Raw genomic sequence first — 21595 nt, 5'->3', positions numbered from 1 at the left:
GCCTGCCTGTCAGTAGGAAGATAACAGGAACGGATCTAGCTGTACACTGTGAGCAGGACGCACTGTACTAAATGTAAATAGTCTAGCTGCCTGACCGTGGTACTAATAGGATCAAATAGAACACCTGTAATTTTCTTCAGGTAGCTTTATATACTGTAACCAGACAAGCCTGCCGGTCAGTAGGAATTTAACAGGAACGGATCTAGCTGAACACTGTGAGCAGGACGCACTGCACTAAATGTAAATAGCAGGAACGGATCTAGCTGAACACTGTGAGCAGGACGCACTGCACTAAATGTAAATAGTCTAGAAGATAACAGGAACGGATCTAGCTGAACACTGTGAGCAGGACGCACTGCACTAAATGTAAATAGTCTAGAAGATAACAGGAACGGATCTAGCTGAACACTGTGAGCAGGACGCACTGCACTAAATGTAAATAGCAGGAACGGATCTAGCTGAACACTGTGAGCAGGACGCACTGCACTAAATGTAAATAGTCTAGAAGATAACAGGAACGGATCTAGCTGAACACTGTGAGCAGGACGCACTGCACTAAATGTAAATAGCAGGAACGGCTCTAGCTGAACACTGTGCGCAAGGACGCACTGCACTAAATGTAAATAGCAGGAACGGATCTAGCTGAACACTGTGAGCAGGACGCACTGCACTAAATGTAAATAGCAGGAACGGATCTAGCTGAACACTGTGAGCAGGACGCACTGCACTAAATGTAAATAGCAGGAACGGATCTAGCTGAACACTGTGAGCAGGACGCACTGCACTAAATGTAAATAGCAGGAACGGATCTAGCTGAACACTGTGAGCAGGACGCACTGCACTAAATGTAAATAGCAGGAACGGATCTAGCTGAACACTGTGAGCAGGACGCACTGCACTAAATGTAAATTGCAGAAACGGATCTAGCTGAACACTGTGAGCAGGACGCACTGCACTAAATGTAAATTGCAGGAACGGATCTAGCTGAACACTGTGAGCAGGACGCACTGCACTAAATGTAAATAGTCTAGAAGATAACAGGAACGGATCTAGCTGAACACTGTGAGCAGGACGCACTGCACTAAATGTAAATAGCAGGAACGGATCTAGCTGAACACTGTGAGCAGGACGCACTGCATTAAATGTAAATAGTCTAGATAGAAGATAACAGGAACGGATCTAGCTAAACTGAATACAGTGTATATATATATATGCAACACCTGGGATGCATATATATACACAATACACTGTAAGTGCAGCTAACTGACTGACTGTTCTGCCTAATCTATCTAACTCAAATCAAATGACACTGTCTCTCTCTCTCTCTATCTCTCAGCACACCGGAACACACACTACACAGGGCCGCCGTGCAGGCGGCCTTATATAGTGTGGGGTGTGTACTAAATCCCCTGAGCCATAATTGGCCAAAGCCACCCTGGCTTTGGCCAATTACAGCTCTCTCTACTGACGGCGCTGTGATTGGCCAAGCATGCGGGTCATAGTGCATGCTTGGCCAATCATCAGCCAGCAATGCACTGCGATGCCGCAGTGAATTATGGGCCGTGACGCGCCACACGAATTTAGCGCGAACGGCCCATAACGTTCGCAATTCGGCGAACGATCGAACAGCCGATGTTCGAGTCGAACATGGGTTCGACTCGAACACGAAGCTCATCCCTACTGTAGAGCAGAGATGGGCGAATGGTTCGGCCCGAGCATTAGTTTGGGCCGAACTTTCGTTGTTCGGATGTTCGGCGAGTAGCCGAACAAACGGGACGTTCGACCGTTTGTTCGGCCCCCTGAACCGACCACAATGCATTGTGGCTTGAACAGTGCATTGCAAGCCCTGATTGGCTGAAGCAGTAAAAGCTTCAGCCAATCAGGGCACAGAGCACTGTCAGAGTCATGATTGGACACTGTCATCATGACTTTATCCAATCATGGTTCATTCCCGCCCCACAGTATAAAAGTATTCTTTCAATGGCAGCCATTTTCAGTGTGATTTTGGTGTGGACAGAGATAGAACAGGGCTCTGTTCAGTGCTATTAGTTAGTGTGCTATACTGTGCTATTTTGCTTCAATTGTCAGTGTAGAATATTAGTTTAGTGTCAGTCTAGGGATAGTGTGAGTGTAGTGAGGAGGACCATCATTCAGCTTTTCATAGTGTATAGCTAGAGTAGGGACAGCTCAGATCATTTCAGTGTAGTGTAGTGAGACCGTGTCAATAATCTTGACATTAGTATGTAGCTAGAGTAGGGACAGTTCAGATAGCTTCAATGTAGTGACGGCTGAACACCATCTATTTGATTGCGTTGCTGCCAGTTTAACGCCATATCGTATTGCGTGCGTTACTGCCAGTTTAACGCCATATAGTTTTGTGTGCGTTACTGCCAGTTTAACACCATATAGTTTTGCGTGCGTTACTGCCAGTTTAATGCCATATAGTTTTGTGTGCGTTACTGCCAGTTTAACGCCATATAGTTTTGCGTGCGTTACTTCCTGTTTAACGCCATATAGTTTTGCGTGCGTTACTGCCAGTTTAACGCCATATTGTTTCCCGTGTGTTACTGCCTGTTTAACGCCATATAGTTTTGCATGCGTTACTGCCAGTTTAACGCCATATAGTTCTGTGTGCGTTACAACAAGTTTAACGCCATATAGTTTTGTGCATTACTGCCAGTTTAACGCCATATCGTTTTGCATGCGTTACTGCCAGTTTAACGCCATATAGTTTTGTGTGCGTTACTGCCAGTTTAACGCCACATCATATTGCATGCCTTACTGCCAGTTTAACGCCATATAGTTTTGCGAGCGTTACTGACTGTTTAACGCCATATAGTTTTGCATGCGTTACTAGCAGTTTAACACCATATCGTTTTGCGTGTGTTACTGGCAGTTTAACGCCATATCGTTCTGCATGCGTTACTGCCAGTTTAACGCCATATAGTTCTGTGTGCGTTACTACAAGTTTAACGTCATATAGTTTTGTGCGTTACTGCCAGTTTAATGCCATTTACTTCTGTGTGCGTTACTGCCAGTTTAACGCCATTTACTTCTGTGTGCATTACTGCCAGTTTAATGCCATATAGTTCTGTGCATCACTGTACGTTTGGCGCATTATATTGCAGTATATTATATTGTATCCATGGAGTGTGTCTGTGTAGTGTGAGTACTCAAATTAAAGGGCACCAAACACCTTTTTACATTGATTAAAGTACATCTACGTACAGATTCCAACTTCTCCTTTACATTTGCTTATAAGCACCGTCCCCTCCCTCCCAATAATGTCTGGGAGAACGACAAGGAGAGGCAGATGTTCCCTTGGCACTGTAAGGGGGCCAGCAACATATGTGTCCACAGGCAGAGGTGGACGTGATGGTCAGTCCTCAGGCAGGGCATCATTTCCTCTGTTTAGTGAGTTTGCCCATGCTATCCAGCCACAGCATGCAGAGGAGGTGGTGGACTGGCTTACTAAACCTTCCTCATCCTCCTCATCCTCTGTTACACAAGCAGAGACAAGTGTGCAGTCCCCTGCAGTTGCCAGAGTGGATAAACCTGCCTCCTTGTCCACATTTATTCCTGCCATAGCCCTAACATCAGCCATTGAGGAGTCAGCTGAGTTATTTGACCACAGCATCAGCCACTTGCTCCTTGATGATGCCCAGTCATTACTGGATTCAGATGCTGGTTCTGAGGTTGAGGATGACAGGAATGTGAGCCTAGAGAGAGGGAGGAACACTGGTAGACAAATTGGCATTCATGTTCCCCAAGCTGCAGCATATTGCCAAGTTGTCTCCAGTGGTAATGATGAAGATGGAAGAGATGGAGATGATGATGATGATGAGGTCACTGATGTGACTTGGGTGCCAGATAGAGCAGAGGAGGAACCTGAAGGGGAGATGGCACAACCCCAAGGAGGTCGGCATCAAGAAAGAGTAGAGAGCAGCCACCCTAATCCATCACATTCTGCAGCTGTTATCTCCCGGCCCACTCCCCAAATCTCAGCTGTCTGGGCCTTTTTCAGCACATCTGCAGCAGATTGCACTGTTACTATCTGCAAACTGTGTCTCAGGCACATCAAACGTGGCAAAAACACCAACTATATACATATCATTGCAATTTTTTTGCCTTCATCAAGAACACCTCTATAGGGTTACGGTGGGAAGGTGCCCCCGACACCCAAAGAGTAATTTCTCTGCATCTGTTTGACAGGTGTATATCATTGCAATTTTTTACAGCAAGGCCAATTCTTGCTTTCATCAAGGGTACCTCTAAATGGTTACGGTTTGAAGGCGCTACGACACCCAAAGACCAATTTTTATGCACCCGTGAAAACCAGAGTGTATCAAAAAATTCTAATCTTGTTCCCAGGGCACTACATTGTGGCCTCATCATACACACTGGCTGCCCAGCTGTTGCTGAGCAAAATAAAGGCAGCTTGCAGGAAAAATGTCATTTTTTTGGCTTTATAAATTCAATTGTTGCTGCAGCAGATTCTAGACATGGTACAGATCTGCCACTTTAAAGTTAGACTAAGGGGACCCCCCTGGCACTATATTGGAAGGAATTTTTCATTTTTAGGCTTTCCATTTAAAAATCAAAAAATCACTGCTCATTTAAAAATTAAATTTTTCACAAACTTTTTTTTAATTGATCCATGTCCCCCAGGGTAGGACCCAGACCCCTATAACCATTGTATGCCTAATTACATTGCATTGCATTTAAGCCTTCAAAATGGGCACTTTTGATATTTGATGTTCGGGTCCCATTGACTTTAATGGGGTTTGTTATTCGGGTCCAAACATTCACGATGTTCGGAAGTTCTGGTCTGAACTGAACAGGGGTCCATTCGGCCCATCCCTACTGTAGAGTAGAACGACTCGGGCTTTAGGAGTTATTTACAGTGGAGTGTCTTAAATATCAAATATTTGTGTTAGCTTATAGCAACCATCAATTAGATTTGAATCAGAATTCATAAAAGATATCTGATAAAATAAATGTTTAAAACTGACTGCTGTCTGAAGGAAGCACAAACAACTCTAATCTCCTAGCCTCTTCTCACTAAGCCCCACTTTACCCTATTAAAAGGTCAGTTGACCCAATATTGATAGTTTCATTTTTGGTACATGCTACATGTTTAAGCTAGGTTACTGTATATTCTGTAATAGCTTTCCAATGCTACAGTGTGAATTCTCTGCCAATGCCAGGAAGTTCCATTATCCCTGTTGGAATCTTTTTTAATTTAATTATGAAGAATGCAGCGGGATTAAAAAAAGTTAAGCATAAAAATCCAAAGTTAAGTGACTTAACGTAAAGCTAAAAAAAAGAGTCAGAGTCTGCTATAATCAAAAAAAAAAAAATGTACCTCATGGTTGAGTCTTGTCATCTGTTGTTTGGTTTCTTCTGCTGTAATGAAAAGCATTGCTGGGTTGAAATCCAAAAAGTCTGTAGAATAAAAAAGAAAAAAAAGAAAAAGAAAAGAAATGTAAACTTGACAGCCTAATAATGCAAATAAAAAAAATCAGTTTTAGAATAATTCTAATTTTAACACGTATAAACACCCTATGGACTGCAGCAATTTTTAAACTTCTGCTATGGACATGTTTATTTGGCAATATACAATATATGGTATATAGACAAACTAGGCTTTCTTTTATTATATTAAAAATGATTTTTTTAATGCAATCCTTAAACTAAAAACTCAGGAAAGTTGCAGCTTTTTCTTTTATGACCAGTGATAGCTTGAAAAAATGTTTTATAGTAGATATCAGTCTTATACTGTGATTTGCCCTGTTTAAAAATACACTAAAATAATATTTCTGGTACACGGAATTGCAAAGTTAGTTACAAACGAAACAAAGGATTTGTTATTTTTTTCAATTTTCTGATGTGACAAAAAAAAATAACAAACAAATAAACATGAAAACAAGTTTGAATATTAATGGTTAATTAAATAGAAATAAACTGACAAAAAAAAATAACAGGAAAAAAATAATTGATTGGAGAAGGGGAACAATAATTCATTAGAGCTGATTAGGTTAAACCAAGGGTTAATGAGGGGTAAATTGAGAGAAATAACAAACTTTTTTTTACTTGTCAGATTAAAGCTTATCACTTTTATCTGCGAGTGAATAAAGCATAGTAGATACAAAAGTAACACTGCATCTCCTGGCTGTTATTACTGCCAGCAAGTAGGAGGGAGGATGCAGGAGAACTTGACTAACTTTACGTTCTATGTACTTTGATGAATTTTTGTGGGGTATATGTAGCATGCTCTGCGTCCTCTACCAGGTAGTAAATGCAACTTTGAGCCTTAAAGGAAGCCTGCGCTGAGATACTTATTGGGGCTGCCAAAACTGACCTCCTAATGATATTGGTTACCTAGCTATCCTTGGCTGCAATACTTTCTGAGTTGCTAATCCATGCAGTCAGAGTAAACTCAATAGCTCCTACTGATTCCCCAAAGTCTTAAAGCTAAACTCCAGACATACTGTATATAAAATACACAAATGAATGCAACTATTTATTCTTTAACACATTCACCCTGAACCTCATTGTATGTGCATGTTTTCACCTCCTCATCTCCTGTAAGCATGGACAATAAGTAAACTCCAACTGGCAGATTTCAGTGATGCCCACCTTTGCATGGCATTAGAACTGTGAATTTTCTGACAGTTCTTCCCCCTTTTTCTACAGTTTCTTCAAACTCCTAACTCCCATTAGCCACCTGGTGGTTTCTAAGAAAAATCTGGCCTACAGGTTTACCAATTTTAGGGCTCAAGCTGTGGGTGTCTTGAATGCCAGGATTCTGTGTCTAGGACACCTTCTCAATCAGACATTACCCAGTCCAAACATTTCTGAGATTTTCTTATCTATTCATTCGGTTGATACCTGGAGAGAACAGCACTCCTAGCTTTCTGTTTTCACATTCTGTTTTTATCCCATAATTCCTTCCCCAATCAATCATATTTTGTTCTTACACACGGCTTTATCACATGAAATTTTAACCTCCATGTTTTCACCCCCTGGATGGATCATGACATTACTGTTATCATGATCCATTCCTGGGCAACTAAATCTCCTACGTTTCAATGGACACATCAAGACTCCTTGCTTAATCATCCAAGTGTTGCTCTAACTATTGAGTCAGCTTTTATGGAATACTTTGTTTATTAAATACTTTGCAAGTATCTTCTTGTTAAGAAAATGTGTAAGTTCTGTATATAATTGTATTCTATTTTGTGTGTATTGCACACTGCCCTCACTGTGCACACGGCACTAATAATGTTTTCAGTACATGTTTGCATTCTTTCAAGTCCTGAATAGAATAAGCCTGCCTATGTAACACCCCTTGTTACCAAAAACGTACAATTGTAATATTAATGTGATACCTACATAATCATGTGTATAAAAACCTTCAATTGCATCATAATAAAGCAGAACAGTTATTTGGAAAGATGCGGAGTGTATCTTTTGTCTCTGTTCCTTACTGCAATAGTTATTATTGTCAGATTAAAGCTTATTACTTTTATCTGCAACTGAACTGTATTGATTGGTGGTTATATGTTATGTTTTCACTGTCTACTGTCCATCGGAGTGTTATAGATAAGAAAGGGAAGAATAGTGCTGTTCACAGGTATATGTAGTACATCTGCTAGATAAAGTAGTTTAGAGGCAAGAGGGTATAGGCACACGTAGAGAAGTAGAGAAGACTGGCCAGTCATTATGGACATTAAATTAAGTAAGGGAATGAAGGGTAAGAGACCCTCAAAAATGCCCAGCTCAAGGAGCGCTATAAAATATATGAACTGATGTGCGGTTCTGCCTATACTGAGCCTCTAGATTAATGGTTAAAGTGGACAGGGATCCACAATGGGTAACTGGGTTGCCAAAGTCCACAGGGACTAAGAATCATGTAGAGTAAAACAGCTAGAGAAACAGCTATGTGAGCAGGATGGAGGGTGACAATTAACACTAGACAGAAAGGGGACATTTTGATGTTAGGTTGTGGGATGCATTTGAGGTCAGGCACTACAACTAGTAAAGTCATAACAGAGAAATGAGAGGTAAAACAGAATGCTTTATATGTTGTCAGAGAGGGAAGATAGGATGAGCACTATGGCTGCCCATCTGATCATAGAATCATAGAAGCTAGAGTATGTGAAGTATGGGATTACAATACATGGGATGCAAAGGATATCAGAACAAAATAAGGAAAGCAGAATTTAAGCAGGGAAATATTAAAGAGTTAAAAGAAAGTGAGAGAATGATATACATCTGTTGTGTACAAATGAGAAAAATGTAAGCGATTTTAGAGAGATATTCGTGTATGTGTGTGAATGCTGGGACCTTTAGTTCTATCTCTTGTGTGTGTCATGTATGCAGATGTGACCCCCTCCTTTGCCCTCTCATAAAATAATGTAGCTGGGATGAGAGGTCAGTGATAAGCTGCAAGAACACCATGCCATTTTCAGTTTTTTTTTTTTTTTTCCTTGTCAAAAGAAGTTTATTGAGTATAGAATGTTATAAAGATACATAAAGTAAGTTTACAAGGATCTATAAAGTAAGCTCATTGTTTTACAGTAGGGTTTATATAGGTAAATATCATGAAATTTCAAATATTAAACATTGGGTTCACGTAAACCTAAATTAAAGATATATATCATTTCCTTAGTTACTTTTGTAGGTATTTAAATGATTTATACCTACTATACATATTGTTTACAAGTAGAGTGTATATAGGTCAAATAAATTCTGATAATGAGCTTTAATCGTAAGGTGGAGAAAAGGAAAGAGAAAGAAGAAAAAGGGTTGAAAGGTAGAGGTATCCACAAGGTTGTCCCGCTCGTCAGTTTATTATTCTTTTTAGTTCTCTTTGAAGCCTTAGAATGGGTGTCTCTGTAAGTCATTTAATCTGTTACCATGGCAACAGGACAGAGTCATTGAAGTTTGACAGGAACTGTTGTTTTATCCAAGGATGCCAAAGTTTTTCAAATTTTGGAATTTGATTTTGATCGATGGCTAGCATCTTAGCATGGGACATTGTATTATTCATTCTGTGAATTGTTTCTGCTAGTACCAATGTAGGAGATTTCCATGCCTTGGCCACTGTTTGTTTTGCAGCCGTTATTAGTTGGATCATAAGTTTTAATTGAGAGTGTTAACCATTCCGGTTTTAGATTAAGTAAAGTTAAATATGGATCTGGTTGTATTATTTTTTTAAATATTTTAGATGCAATCACGAAGACTTCCTTCCAGAAGGTTTGGATTACTGGGCACGTCCACCATATGTGTAAATATGTGCCTATTTCTGGGCATCCTCGAAAACAAAGAGCTGAGGTATTAGGTGAATATTTTGCCACTCTAGCAGGTACAAGGTACCAGCGAGTTAGGACTTTATAATTTGTCTCCAGTGCTAAGATGTTGGGTGAAGATGACTTAGATGTGAGCCATATGTTAGACCAGTCCGTGTCTTCTAAAGTTCGTCCCAGGTCCTCCTCCCACCTCTGAACATAAGAGGGTCTATTAAGATTTGGTACTCCATATAATTGATTATAAAGTGATGAAATTGTACCTTTAGCAAATGGATCTTTTGTACAGATTGATTCAAAAATGGATAATTGGGATAAGCCATTTTCAGTTTTTTAGACAAAACATTTATAACAAAATGTGCCGGGTTAATTAATCTAATGATAAACAATATGATCACAATTATTTTGAATCTGTTTTCCAAACATGGTAAAATGAAGGTTACATTTAACCGTGTATTACACAAACTGAATATCCTTTGATAAAAGTGGAAAATTACCCCCTTTAAAGAAATTTATCTGTGGATATATATTAGTATTAGGGTGTGATTTTGAGATTATCATTTCAGTATTAATTTCTGATATGAGTTTAAGTTGGAAATGAAATCCAGGTTATTGGGGAAATTTGTAAGAAGGGATTAGTTTAGTTTAAGATAACAATTTTGTAATTTTACATTGATAAAATAAGCCCTTATTGATAGAAAAAAAAGATTAAGATGAGGTTGTTATTTGGAATACAGCTGCCATAATATTTAACAAAGCCAAGATGGAAGGGATACATAAGAAGTTTTTCTACAAAAATGAAATCTAAAGGACTGATAATAACTTGATGTGTGGTCCATGATGTGAGAGTAATAATAAAAACAATTTAAATATAAAAGACCTATCACATCAAGTCCACACACCCTGTTAGGATAGATGCCACTTGCAGCCAATTGTATAGTTTTTGATGTGGCTGAGAGCTTTCTGGTCCATCATATACAGATTGTTGGTCCTTTTGTTTTTATTTATTTTTATTTTTGAAATCCAAAGCAGAATGTGTGGATTGTGAAATGATGTACCCCTTTTCCTTGTAAGTGCAGTGGTATAAGCAGAAGAATATTTTGGATTTATGGACATCTCTGCATGACCGCATGGTATTGTCATCATTTATTATAATATTTCCAGCAATGGTTGTCTTTTTGAAACATAGTTACATAGTTACATAGTAGGTGAGGTTGAAAAAAGACACAAGTCCATCAAGTCCAACCTATGTGTGTGATTATGTATTACATTGTATATCCCTGTATGTTGCAGTCATTCAGGTGATTATCTAATAGTTTCTTGAAGCTATCAATGCTCCCCGCTGAGACCACCGCCTGTGGAAGGGAATTCCACATCCTTGCCGCTCTTACAGTAAAGAACCCTCTATGTAGTTTAAGGTTAAACCTCTTTTCTTCTAATTGTAATGAGTGGCCACGAGTCTTATTAAACTCTCTTCTGTGAAAAAGTTTTATCCCTATTGTGGGGTCACCAGTACAGTATTTGTAAATTGAAATCATATCCCCTCTCAAGCGTCTCTTCTCCAGAGAGAATAAGTTCGGTGCTCTCAACCTTTCCTCATAACTAAGATCCTCCAGACCCTTTATTAGCTTTGTTGCCCTTCTTTGTACTCGCTCCATTTCCAGTACATCCTTCCTGAGGACTGGTGCCCAGAACTGGACAGCATACTCCAGGTGCGGCCGGACCAGAGCCTTGTAGAGTGGGAGAACTATCGTTTTTATCTCTGGCGTTGATCCCCCTTTTAATGCATGCCAATATTCTGTTTGCTTTGTTAGCAGCAGCTTGGCATTGCATGCCATTGCTGAGCCTGTCATCTACTAGGACCCCAGGTCCTTTTCCATCCTAGATTCCCCCAGAGGTTCTCCCCCCAGTGTATAGATTGCATTCATATTTTTGCCACCCAAATGCATTATTTTAAATTTTTCTACATTGAACCTCATTTGCCATGTAGTCGCCCACCCCATTAATTTGTTCAGGTCTTTTTGCAAGGTTTCCACATCCTGCGGAGAAGTTATTGCCCTGCTTAGCTTAGTATCATCTGCAAATACAGAGATTGAACTGTTTAACCCACCCTCCAGGTCGTTTATGAACAAATTAAATAGGATTGGTCCCAGCACAGAACCCCTAGGGAACCCCACCACCCACCCCTGTCCATTCTGAGTACTCCCCATTTATCACCACCCTCTGAACTCACCCTTGTAGCCAGTTTTCAATCCATGTACTCACCCTATGGTCCATGCCAACGGACCTTATTTTGTACAGTAAATGTTTATGGGGAACTGTGTCAAATGCTTTTGCAAAATCCAGATACACCACATCCACGGGCCTTCCTTTATCTAGATGGCAACTCACCTCCTCATAGAAGGTTAATAGATTGGTTTGGCAAGAACGATTCTTCATGAATCCATGCTGATTACTGCTAATGATACCATTCTTATTACTAAAATCTTGTATATAGTCCCTTATCATCCCCTCCAAGAGTTTACATACCATTGATGTTAGGCTAACTGGTCTGTAATTCCCGGGGATGTATTTTGGGCTCTTTTTAAATATTGGTGCTACATTGGCTTTTCTCCAATCAGCTGGTACCATTCCAGTCAGTAGACTATCTGTAAAAATTAGGAACAACGGTCTGGCAATCACTTGACTGAGTTCCCTAAGTACCCTCGGATGCAAGCCATCTGGTCCCGGTGATTTATTAATGTTAAGTTTCTCAAGTCAAATTTTAATTCTGTCCTCTGTTAACCGTGGAGGTGCTTCCTGTGTTGTGTCATGAGGATAAACACTGCAGTTTTGGTTACTGAAGCCCCCCGATTCACTCGTGAAGACTGAGGAGAAGAATAAATTCAATACCTTCGCCATCTCCCCATCCTTTGTAACCAGATGTCCTTCCTCATTCTTTATGGGGCCAATATGGTCTGTCCTCCTTTTTTACTGTTTACATACTTAAAGAATTTCTTGGGATTTTTTTTGCTCTCCTCCGCTATGTGTCTTTCATGTTCTATCTTAGCCATCCTAAATGCACCCTACATTTCTTGTTGCATTCTTTATAAAGTCTGAATGCTGAGGATGATCCCTCAACCTTGTATTTTTTGAAGGCCTTCTCCTTTGTTTTTGTATGTATTTTTACATTGGAGTTAAGCCATCCAGGATTTTTGTTCGCTCTTTTAAATTTATTACCCAATGGGATACATTGGCTAATGTGCTTATTTAACATGCTCTTAAAGCAAACCCATCTCTCCTCCGTATTCTTTGTTCCTAATATTTTTATGCCTTTTAGCAAGGTTTGTAGTTTAGGGAAGTTGGCTCTTTTGAAATTCAGTGTCTTTGTATTCCCTTTATGTTTCCTATTTGTGTGATTTATACTGAAACTAATTGACCTGTGATCGCTGTTACCTAAATTGCCCCGTATTTCCACATCCGTGATCAGGTCTGTATTGTTGGTAATCAGTAGATCCAGTAATGTTTTATTTCTAGTTGGTGCATCTACCATCTGACCCCTAAAATTGTCCTGCAAGACATTAAGGAACTGGCGAGCCTTAAATGAATGAGCGGTTCCCTCCGCCCAGTCTATGTCTGGATAATTAAAATCCCCCATTATGATAACACTTCCCATCCTTGCTGCTAATCCAATTTGTGATAGGAGATCCGTCTCCACTTCCTCCCTCAGGTTAGGGGGCCTATAGCATACTCCCAGTATTATTTTCCCCTTAGCTTCATCCCTTTGGAGCTCTACCCATAAGGATTCCACCTCCTCTCTAGCTCCCTCAGTGATGTCATCTCTCACATTCACTTGTACATTATTCTTGATATATAGGCATACCCCTCCCCTTTTTTACTCTCTCTATCCTTGCGGTATAGGGTATACCCTTGAATGTTTTGCCAGCCAATCATGAGAGCTGTTGAACCAGGTCTCTGAAATTCCCACAAAATCCAAATCCTCCTTGTACAACAGTATCTCTAGTTCACCCATCTTGTCCGCCATGCACCTGGCATAGTTTAGACCGGTCGCATATTGTCCTCGTATTGGGTGTTTCAAGATTGCAACTAGGACTTGCTACTATACTCACCTTGTGTTTTTGTGCTTTGGTTAACCTACCACTAATGCCCCCAATACTACCCTCTGGAATATCTTCCGCGCTGGCTATCTCTGTCTCTGGACCCTCCCCCCATCGCCTAGTTTAAAAACCCCTCTAACTTTTTGGCCATCTTCATTCCCAGCAGATCTGCACCCTCCTCATTTAGGTGCAGTCCGTCCCTTCTATAGTACCGGTTACCGACTGAGAAGTCATCCCAGTCCTCCAGGAACCCAAACCCCTCCTTACTACACCAGCTCTTCAGCCACTTGTTTACTTCCCTAATCTCCCTCTGCCTTTCTGGTGTGGCTCGATGTACCAGTAGTATTCCTGAGAATACTACCTTGGAGGTCCTTTTCCTCAATTTAGCTCCTAAGTCCCTAAAATCATCCTTTAGGACACTCCATCTGCCTCTGACTTTGTCATTGGTGCCAACGTGCACCATGACAGCCGGGTCTTCCCCAGCCCCTCCCAGTAATCTGTCCACAAGATCCGTGATGTGCCAAACCCGAGCGCCCAGTAGACAACACACTGTTCGGCGCTTCAGGTCTTGGTTACAGATTGCCCTCTCTGTCCTTCTAAGAATTGAGTCCCCTACCACCAGAATCTGTCTTTCCTTTCCCTTTGCTGCCCCCCACTCTCACTGGAGGAGTTCTCCCCCCGGCAGCTAGGAGAGTCCCTCAGCTCCAGCAGTGCTGGTCCCTGACTGGTTTCACCAATGTCACTCAATGGAGCGTACTTATTGGGATGCTCCAGTCCTGGATCGGCCTCCCTGGCACTTCCCCCTCTACCCCTCCTGACTGTCACCCATCTACTCTTTGCTGCACCTCTTTGTCTCCACCCGCCTCTGTGCTGGCCCCTGCCGGCACCTGCCGCGTACGTTCCTGGCTCTCCTTTAGTATGGAGGGACTTCTCAGTGCTGACAGTTGCTTCCCCAGATTCAGAACCTGGGCTTCCAGGGAAACAATGTGCTTACATTTTGCACAGCAGTATTCGCCCTCGATCGAATAATCAAGGAACGCATACATGCAGCAAGATGTACAAAGAGTCGCCTCTCCACACCCGCTGGGCATCGTACCTATTAAATTTAGTGAGGATTTGGGGATTTTACCCTGTCCAAAATACCTAACAGCTAGCTTCCTGGCACTAATACTCAAGACAATACACAGGTACACAACAAGACAATACACAGGTACTCACAGACCTACGTGCAATCGCAGAACAGTCGCAGACCTACGTGCACTCGCAATACTCAAGTATACAGTACACAATACACAAGTACTAACGATCCACACACTACTCAGAAAACACTCAGGTACTCACACTACACAGGTACTATGACCCCTGTTATAACCTCCTGTTTTAAACTCTGGTTTTTAACTCACCACTTAGACCAGTTCCACTTGGACTAAATTCCACAGCCTCACACTGAGCAGGCTCAGAATGAGTCCTACACACAGTTATATAGGCACCTGTGAGCAATTAACCATCCCCCGTAATTGATAGCCTGAAGGAACCAGAGGAAAAAAAAAAGAGCTATTTAAAAAGTGACAGAAAAAGGTGATTGAAAAACTAAAAGGAAAAGCCCCAAAAATGCAACCCAGCAAACAAAAAGCAAGACCTGTTCACTCTCCCTCTGGTTTTTAACTCACCACTTAGAGCAGTTCCACTTGGACTAAGTTCCACAGCCTCACACTGAGCAGGCTCAGATTGAGTCCTACACACAGTTATATAGGCACCTGTGAGCAATTAACCACCCCCCCTTAATTGATAGCATAAAGGAACCAGAGAAAAAAAAAAGCTATTTAAAAAGTGACAGAAAAAGGTGAATGAAAAACTAAAAGGAAAAGCCCCAAAAATGCAACCCAGCAAACAAAAAGCAAGACTTGTTCACTCTTCCTCTGGTTTTTAACTCACCACTTAGACCAGTTCCACTTGGACTAAGTTCCACAGCCTCACACTGAGCAGGCTCAGAATGAGTTCTACACACAGTTATATAGGCACCTGTGAGCAATTAACCACCCCCCTTAATTGATAGCCTGAAGGAACCAGAGAAAAAAAAAAAAGCTATTTAAAAAGTGACAGAAAAAGGTGATTGAAAAACTAAAAGGAAAAGCCCCAAAAATGCAACCCAGCAAACAAAAAGCAAGACTTGTTCACTCTCCCTCTGGTTTTAACTCACCACTTAGACCAGTTCCACTTGGACTAAGTTCCACAGCCTCACACTGAGCAGGCTCAGAATGAGTCCTACACACAGTTATATAGGCACCTGTGAGCAATTAACCACCCCCTTAATTGATAGCCTAAAGGAACCAGAGAAAAAAAAAGCTATTTAAAAAGTGACAGAAAAAGGTGATTGAAAAACTAAAAGGAACAGCCCCAAAAATGCAACCCAGCAAACAAAAAGCAAGACTTGTTCACTCTCCCTCTGGTTTTTAACTCACCACTTAGACCAGTTCCACTTGGATTAAGTTCCACAGCCTTACACTGAGCAGGCTCAGAATGAGTCCTACACACAGTTATATAGGCACCTGTGAGCAATTAACTACCCCGTTAATTGATAGCCTGAAGGAACCAGAGAAAAAAAAAAAGAAAAAAAAAGAAAAGCTATTTAAAAAGTGACAGAAAAAGGTGAATTAAAAACTAAAAGGACACGCCTCAAAAATGCAACCCAGCAAACAAAAAGCAAGACTCGTTCACTCTCCCTCTGGTTTTTAACTCACCACTTAGACCAGTTCCACTTGGACTAAGTTCCACAGCCTCACACTGAGCAGGCTCAGAATGAGTCCTACACACAGTTATATAGGCACCTGTGAGCAATTAACCACCCCCCTTAATTGATAGCCTGAAGGAACCAGAGAAAAAAAAAAGCTATTTACATGAAACTGGAGTTCTTACAAAAACAGCATGATAGAAAACAAGCCATTGTAATATATTTATGCAAGCTGGACCCGGTAATGAAGGGTTCACCCGATATATAAGAGCTGTAGCTTTTATGCAAAGGTGCTAGTAGACAAAGTTAGACATTATTTTGGTCAAATATTTAATTTTTAATGGTCCCACATTCTGCGCAGCAAATATACAGCTAACTAAATGTTTGTCTAATGAAAGGTTCAAAATATGAATTTGTTTTGTTTGTTTATGTACAAATCTAACAATTAAAAATGTATACATTTGAATCCAGTCACCTTTTTGCCCCTATTGGAGGAGGCTGGAGACAACGGAAGCCACATGTGTTAAATTGATGACGTAGGAATCAGCTGCTGTGAGCCCAGTGCAGGACACACTTCCTGAAGACCCAGATATTTAATTTTTTGTAGAGTTATTCCCGGTTTTATACTGAGGATGCAGTTTATCACCCAGAAGGATACTCTGTATTCAGAGTAATTGGATCCCTTTCCCCCAGCTCAAGAAGCAGAGCTCCATGTTTTAGCAAGCCTGTGAGCTATAAAAAAGAGTATATATTCATATAGATATTCAAGATATAAAGAGCTTTTGGTTCCATTTGAAGGTCCAGAAGTTTGTTTTTACTTCTACAGGTAAACCACTCAAGCATGCTAAGTTAATTTGATCGGCTGTTTTCAGCCTATCAGGTTCTTGCTGAGGTAGCCATATTAACATTACAACTCAAACATGGAAGCAGACCAGGTGACTAAGGATGCTGCATTACAGACCCGGACACTTGCTGGGTCTGTGCAACTCACAGATTCCACTCTAGTTCTGGCCCAGTATAGCTGGGATTAATAATTCAACTTTAAGGACCCCACAACGAGAAGAACAAGTGGTCCACAGGGGGCAACTTGTTATGAAACAGGACTTTGGAAAAGGTGATCATTTATGTCTGCCAATCACTCTTTTCCCTCCAGCTTGACACAGAGACCGTGTCATCAGTCACACGCAGTTATGGCTGCCTTAGTAAATGAGCATGGGATAGAGCCAGGGTTCCCCACAGTTGTTTTTTTATAACATACTACTTCTTGTTTTACCTGTTATCAAAGGTGTTACCAAAAGCTGAACATCCCTTCCAGAGATTACAAAAAGATATATCCAGATGCCCAAATCAGGATCTTACGAGAATGCATTTTGTCTGTATGGACATGTTTTCTGGATGTCCAGTGGCAAATGCTACTACAAAGGCCACAGTAAAAAGTGTTATTAGAAGAAGTTTGTAAGTACAGAGTGCAGAATCTACAGAGAGTAACAGAGGAAATAATTTTTATAGGAGAGTCCTTACTAAAAGTTTTGAGGTTTTATTTTTACACCCCCTACTGTCTACAATGTAGCAGAAAAAGTTGAGTAAGAAACTAGAAAACTTTTGCCTGAATGTTTTCTTATATTTTATTAAGCCCTTAAGGGGATGTTGGACTCTCTCCCTAAGGGATTTTGTTAGGGAGTGTGTTACTCACTTGCTTATATTTTGTCTCAGCAGCTGAAGTCCTCCATTCGGATCTCACAGATAATGTTGCTGATCTTTTAATGTTTTTGACAAACTCATTTATGTGTTTTCTCCCCAATTCCAGATCCTAAAAGTTTGGAAGGATCTAAAACTAAAGCTAGGTGACTTGTGGATCGTTAAGAGACATTTATATATAAAGAAATGTTTGGAGACTCAATACAGCATCAATTTCATGTACAGTTGTGCAAAATTTGAAGGAAAAGTCACCTGGATCCACCCCAATGCGATATCACTCGATCACTTGCCGAAAGGGGTCCTGCGCGGCCCAGAAACGTTGCACCTCCCTTGTGCTGGCGAAGATGTACTTCCACCTGGATCCACCCCAGACACTGCAAAAACTACTAAATTAAAGAAATCTCTGTGTTTGATTTGTTTCCCTCTTGCGATCACAGTCTAGGGTACTTTTTGATTTGATTATTTTAATTGTAAGGGATATATATATATATATATATATATATATATATATATATATATATATATATATATATATATATATATATATAGTGATTTGAAAAGTAGTTTAGCCATGTTGAAGTCAAATTTGTCTTTTGTACCTCTTCCATTTTATGTAGAATTTAATATATTTACATATGCTGACAAGTCAGCATGCCAACAATTAAGCTAGAAGGCCATTCTGGCCACCGGAGTGTACAGCCAGTACTCTGTAAATATATCTTATCAATCATTTGTTTTTCACAATGAAAAGTCATTTTGTAATGAAAGAAGCTGCTCAGCTATTATTTTCTCCACAATGGAGTTTTTGCCTCTTTGGCCAAGACTACCTCCACCAATGGAGGTTCCAGGTTAATGGTGATAGCAGGTATGGTTAGTGATCAAAATATTGATCAAAAGTGAGGAGACTGTTAAGGAAATTTGTAAGTTCTGTATATAATTGTATTCTATTTTGTGTGTATTGCACACTGCCCTCACTGCGCACACGGCACTAATAATGTTTTCAGTACATGTTTGCATTCTTTTGAGTCCTGATTAGAATTAGTCTGCCTATGTAATGCCCATTGTTACCATAAATGTACAATTGTAATATTAATGTGATACCTACGTAATCATGTGTATAAAAACCTTCAATTGCGTCATAATAAAGCAGAACAATTATTTGGAGAAGAGAAGCTTAAATCAATTAGTTAGAATCAGAATTTATAAATAGGGGGGTGGTAATTGCGCTGTGATAGGAAGGGAGTAGAGGGAGGGGGAAGGGGACTAAACTAAAGTGCATGTGACAAACATACCAGATGACCTAAAAACATCAGTCAAAATGGGTAAAAGGAAAAAAAAGGGGAGAAGGCTGGCATGTGCAAATGAATGGTGAACTGCATAGGAATACCACTTAATGGTGTAAGAAGAAAGTGCTATCATCAAGCAACAAAGAAAATATATCACAATACATATCAGTAAACAGTGCACATGGGTATGGAAAGCAGCCAGACAAGTGCAAAATCCCAAAGGTGATCATATACAATTCCTTTAAAACGTGTAGAATGCTGAAGAATATATCATATCAACAAAATAAATATATGAATAAACAAATAGATGAAACAATGTCAAACAATATATAATAGTCCCAGTGGTAAGTGTTGGAAAAAAACACCAAACACTTGGCAGCTAGCAAGTATAATCCAAAAATAGAAATTCACATAAAAAAATATAAGAATATAAAGTTATATCAGAAAAAAAAGTGACAACAGTCCCGCCACCAGATGTGACACTTCTGAATGAAAATCCCCAAAAAAACAATGGTGTAAGTAAAGGGAGGGGAGTGATCTTCAGTGGGGGCACCTCCGTGTCCACAGGCCCCTTACCTTACAGCTGTAAGGTATACAGCATATATATTAGAAGCCCAGCAGATAGTAAAATCCAAAAAATGCAGCAGATGGCGTTGATCAAGGATGCGGTGTGTTATATGCAGAGAGACAAGATAAACAGCATATGGTATGATTCTGTTTGATGTGGAGGACACAGGAGGGGAGGAAAAGTAGGAAGGGGGGGGGTTGCACTCACTTGTGACCAATGAGCGCAAGCCTCAACCCACGAGTGCCGAGCTCGTATAATCCCAAATGCTGGCCAAGGATCCTCCAAAGTATCTTCGCCTCCTGCTCCTCACCGCCCGTCATGCAGCGTTACACAGTGCAGTATAAAAAACAAAGAACCGCACATAGCGTGATCCCGTATAAATTACACTTTAATGAATGAGCCAGAATGTCATACACTTACATACAAAGACAGCTGGTGGGTAATATCTCCACGAGCGCCGTGCTTGTCACATCAGCTGTTGTGTGGCAACGTCCCGTGCTAGTGCCCCTTGCAGGAGCAGTGTAAAGTGGCCCTCTTCCTACTTTTCCTCCCCTCCTGTGTCCTCCACATCAAACAGAATTATACCATATGCTGTTTATCTTGTCTCTCTGCATATAACACACCGCATCCTTGATCAACGCCATCTGCTGCATTTTTTGGATTTTACTATCTGCTGGGCTTCTAATAAATATGCTGTATACCTTACAGCTGTAAGGTAAGGGGCCTGTGGACACGGAGGTGCCCCCACTGAAGATCACTCCCCTCCCTTTACTTACACCATTGTTTTTTTGGGGATTTTCATTCAGAAGTGTCACATCTGGTGGGGCGGGACTGTTGTCACATTTTTTTCTGATATAACTTTATATTCTTATATTTTTTTATGTGCATTTCTATTTTTGGATTATACTTGCTAGCTGCCAAGTGTTTGGTGTTTTTTTCCAACACTTACCACTGGGACTATTATATATTGTTTGACATTGTTTCATCTATTTGTTTATTCATATATTTATTTTGTTGATATGATATATTCTTTAAAGGAATTGTATATGATCACCTTTGGGATTTTGCACTTGTCTGGCTGCTTTCCATACCCATGTGCACTGTTTAATGATATGTATTGTGATATATTTTCTTTGTTGCTTGATGATAGCACTTTCTTCTTACACCATTAAGTGGTATTCCTATGCAGTTCACTATTCATTTGCACATGCCAGCCTTCTCCCCTTTTTTTCCTTTTACCCATTTTGACTGATGTTTTTAGGTCATCTGGTATGTTTGTCACATGCACTTTAGTTTAGTCCCCTTCCCCCTCCCTCTACTCCCTTCCTATCACAGCGCAATTACCATCCCCCTATTTATACTATTGTTTTGTCTGTTTGGAGCAGTCTTTTAGGTATTGCAGCAGTGTCCCCTTAGTATAGGAGTCTGCTAACAGCGCAGGAGTTCTTCCATAGAATCAGAATTTGCCACAGTGACCTCTTGCTTTAAATCAAATGCAATGGCAGATAATAGAACAGAACTATTCCAAATCAGAACAATTTGGACCTACCAAACAGCAAGCTATCTTCACTGAGTACAACACAGATTTTATGTCAATTTAGACAAACCCAACTCATTGTTAGCTTCTAGACTGAGAGTCCTGTCTTGTACTAACAAACCCCATAGACTTAGACCCTCAAATAGTTCCCTCACTACTAAACCCTGTCCAAATCCTTTATATCTTCCACTCTCACTTACCGGCTCTGTATTCAACTCTTGCACCCCTAGACATCCAACATACAAAGGCATTTTGATAAATTGTCACTACCTTTTCAACCTTTTACCACAAAGTCCCCTTCTCATGGATGCCAACTAAACTGCAAGCATATTTTTCCAACAAACAATTTCAATACTCAATGTAAGGT

General features: G+C 40.4%; 1 protein-coding gene across 2 annotated transcripts in view; it reads right to left on the bottom strand.

Annotated features, from left to right (window-relative positions):
* The window catches only part of KCNH8 (potassium voltage-gated channel subfamily H member 8), a 1076212-nt gene that overhangs the window by 18932 nt on the left and 1035685 nt on the right, over window positions 1-21595 (bottom strand). For both annotated transcript variants that reach the window (XM_073630214.1, XM_073630215.1), the window contains one exon: window positions 5366-5445. In XM_073630214.1, the coding sequence (XP_073486315.1) occupies window positions 5366-5445 (80 nt within the window). The remainder of the gene's footprint in view (window positions 1-5365; window positions 5446-21595) is intronic.

This window comes from Aquarana catesbeiana, linkage group LG05 (assembly GCF_042186555.1).
Source record: "Aquarana catesbeiana isolate 2022-GZ linkage group LG05, ASM4218655v1, whole genome shotgun sequence".
NCBI lineage: Eukaryota > Metazoa > Chordata > Amphibia > Anura > Ranidae > Aquarana > Aquarana catesbeiana.
The sequence above is the reverse complement of the archived record's forward strand: the minus strand, read 5'-3'. Positions and strand labels throughout refer to the sequence as shown.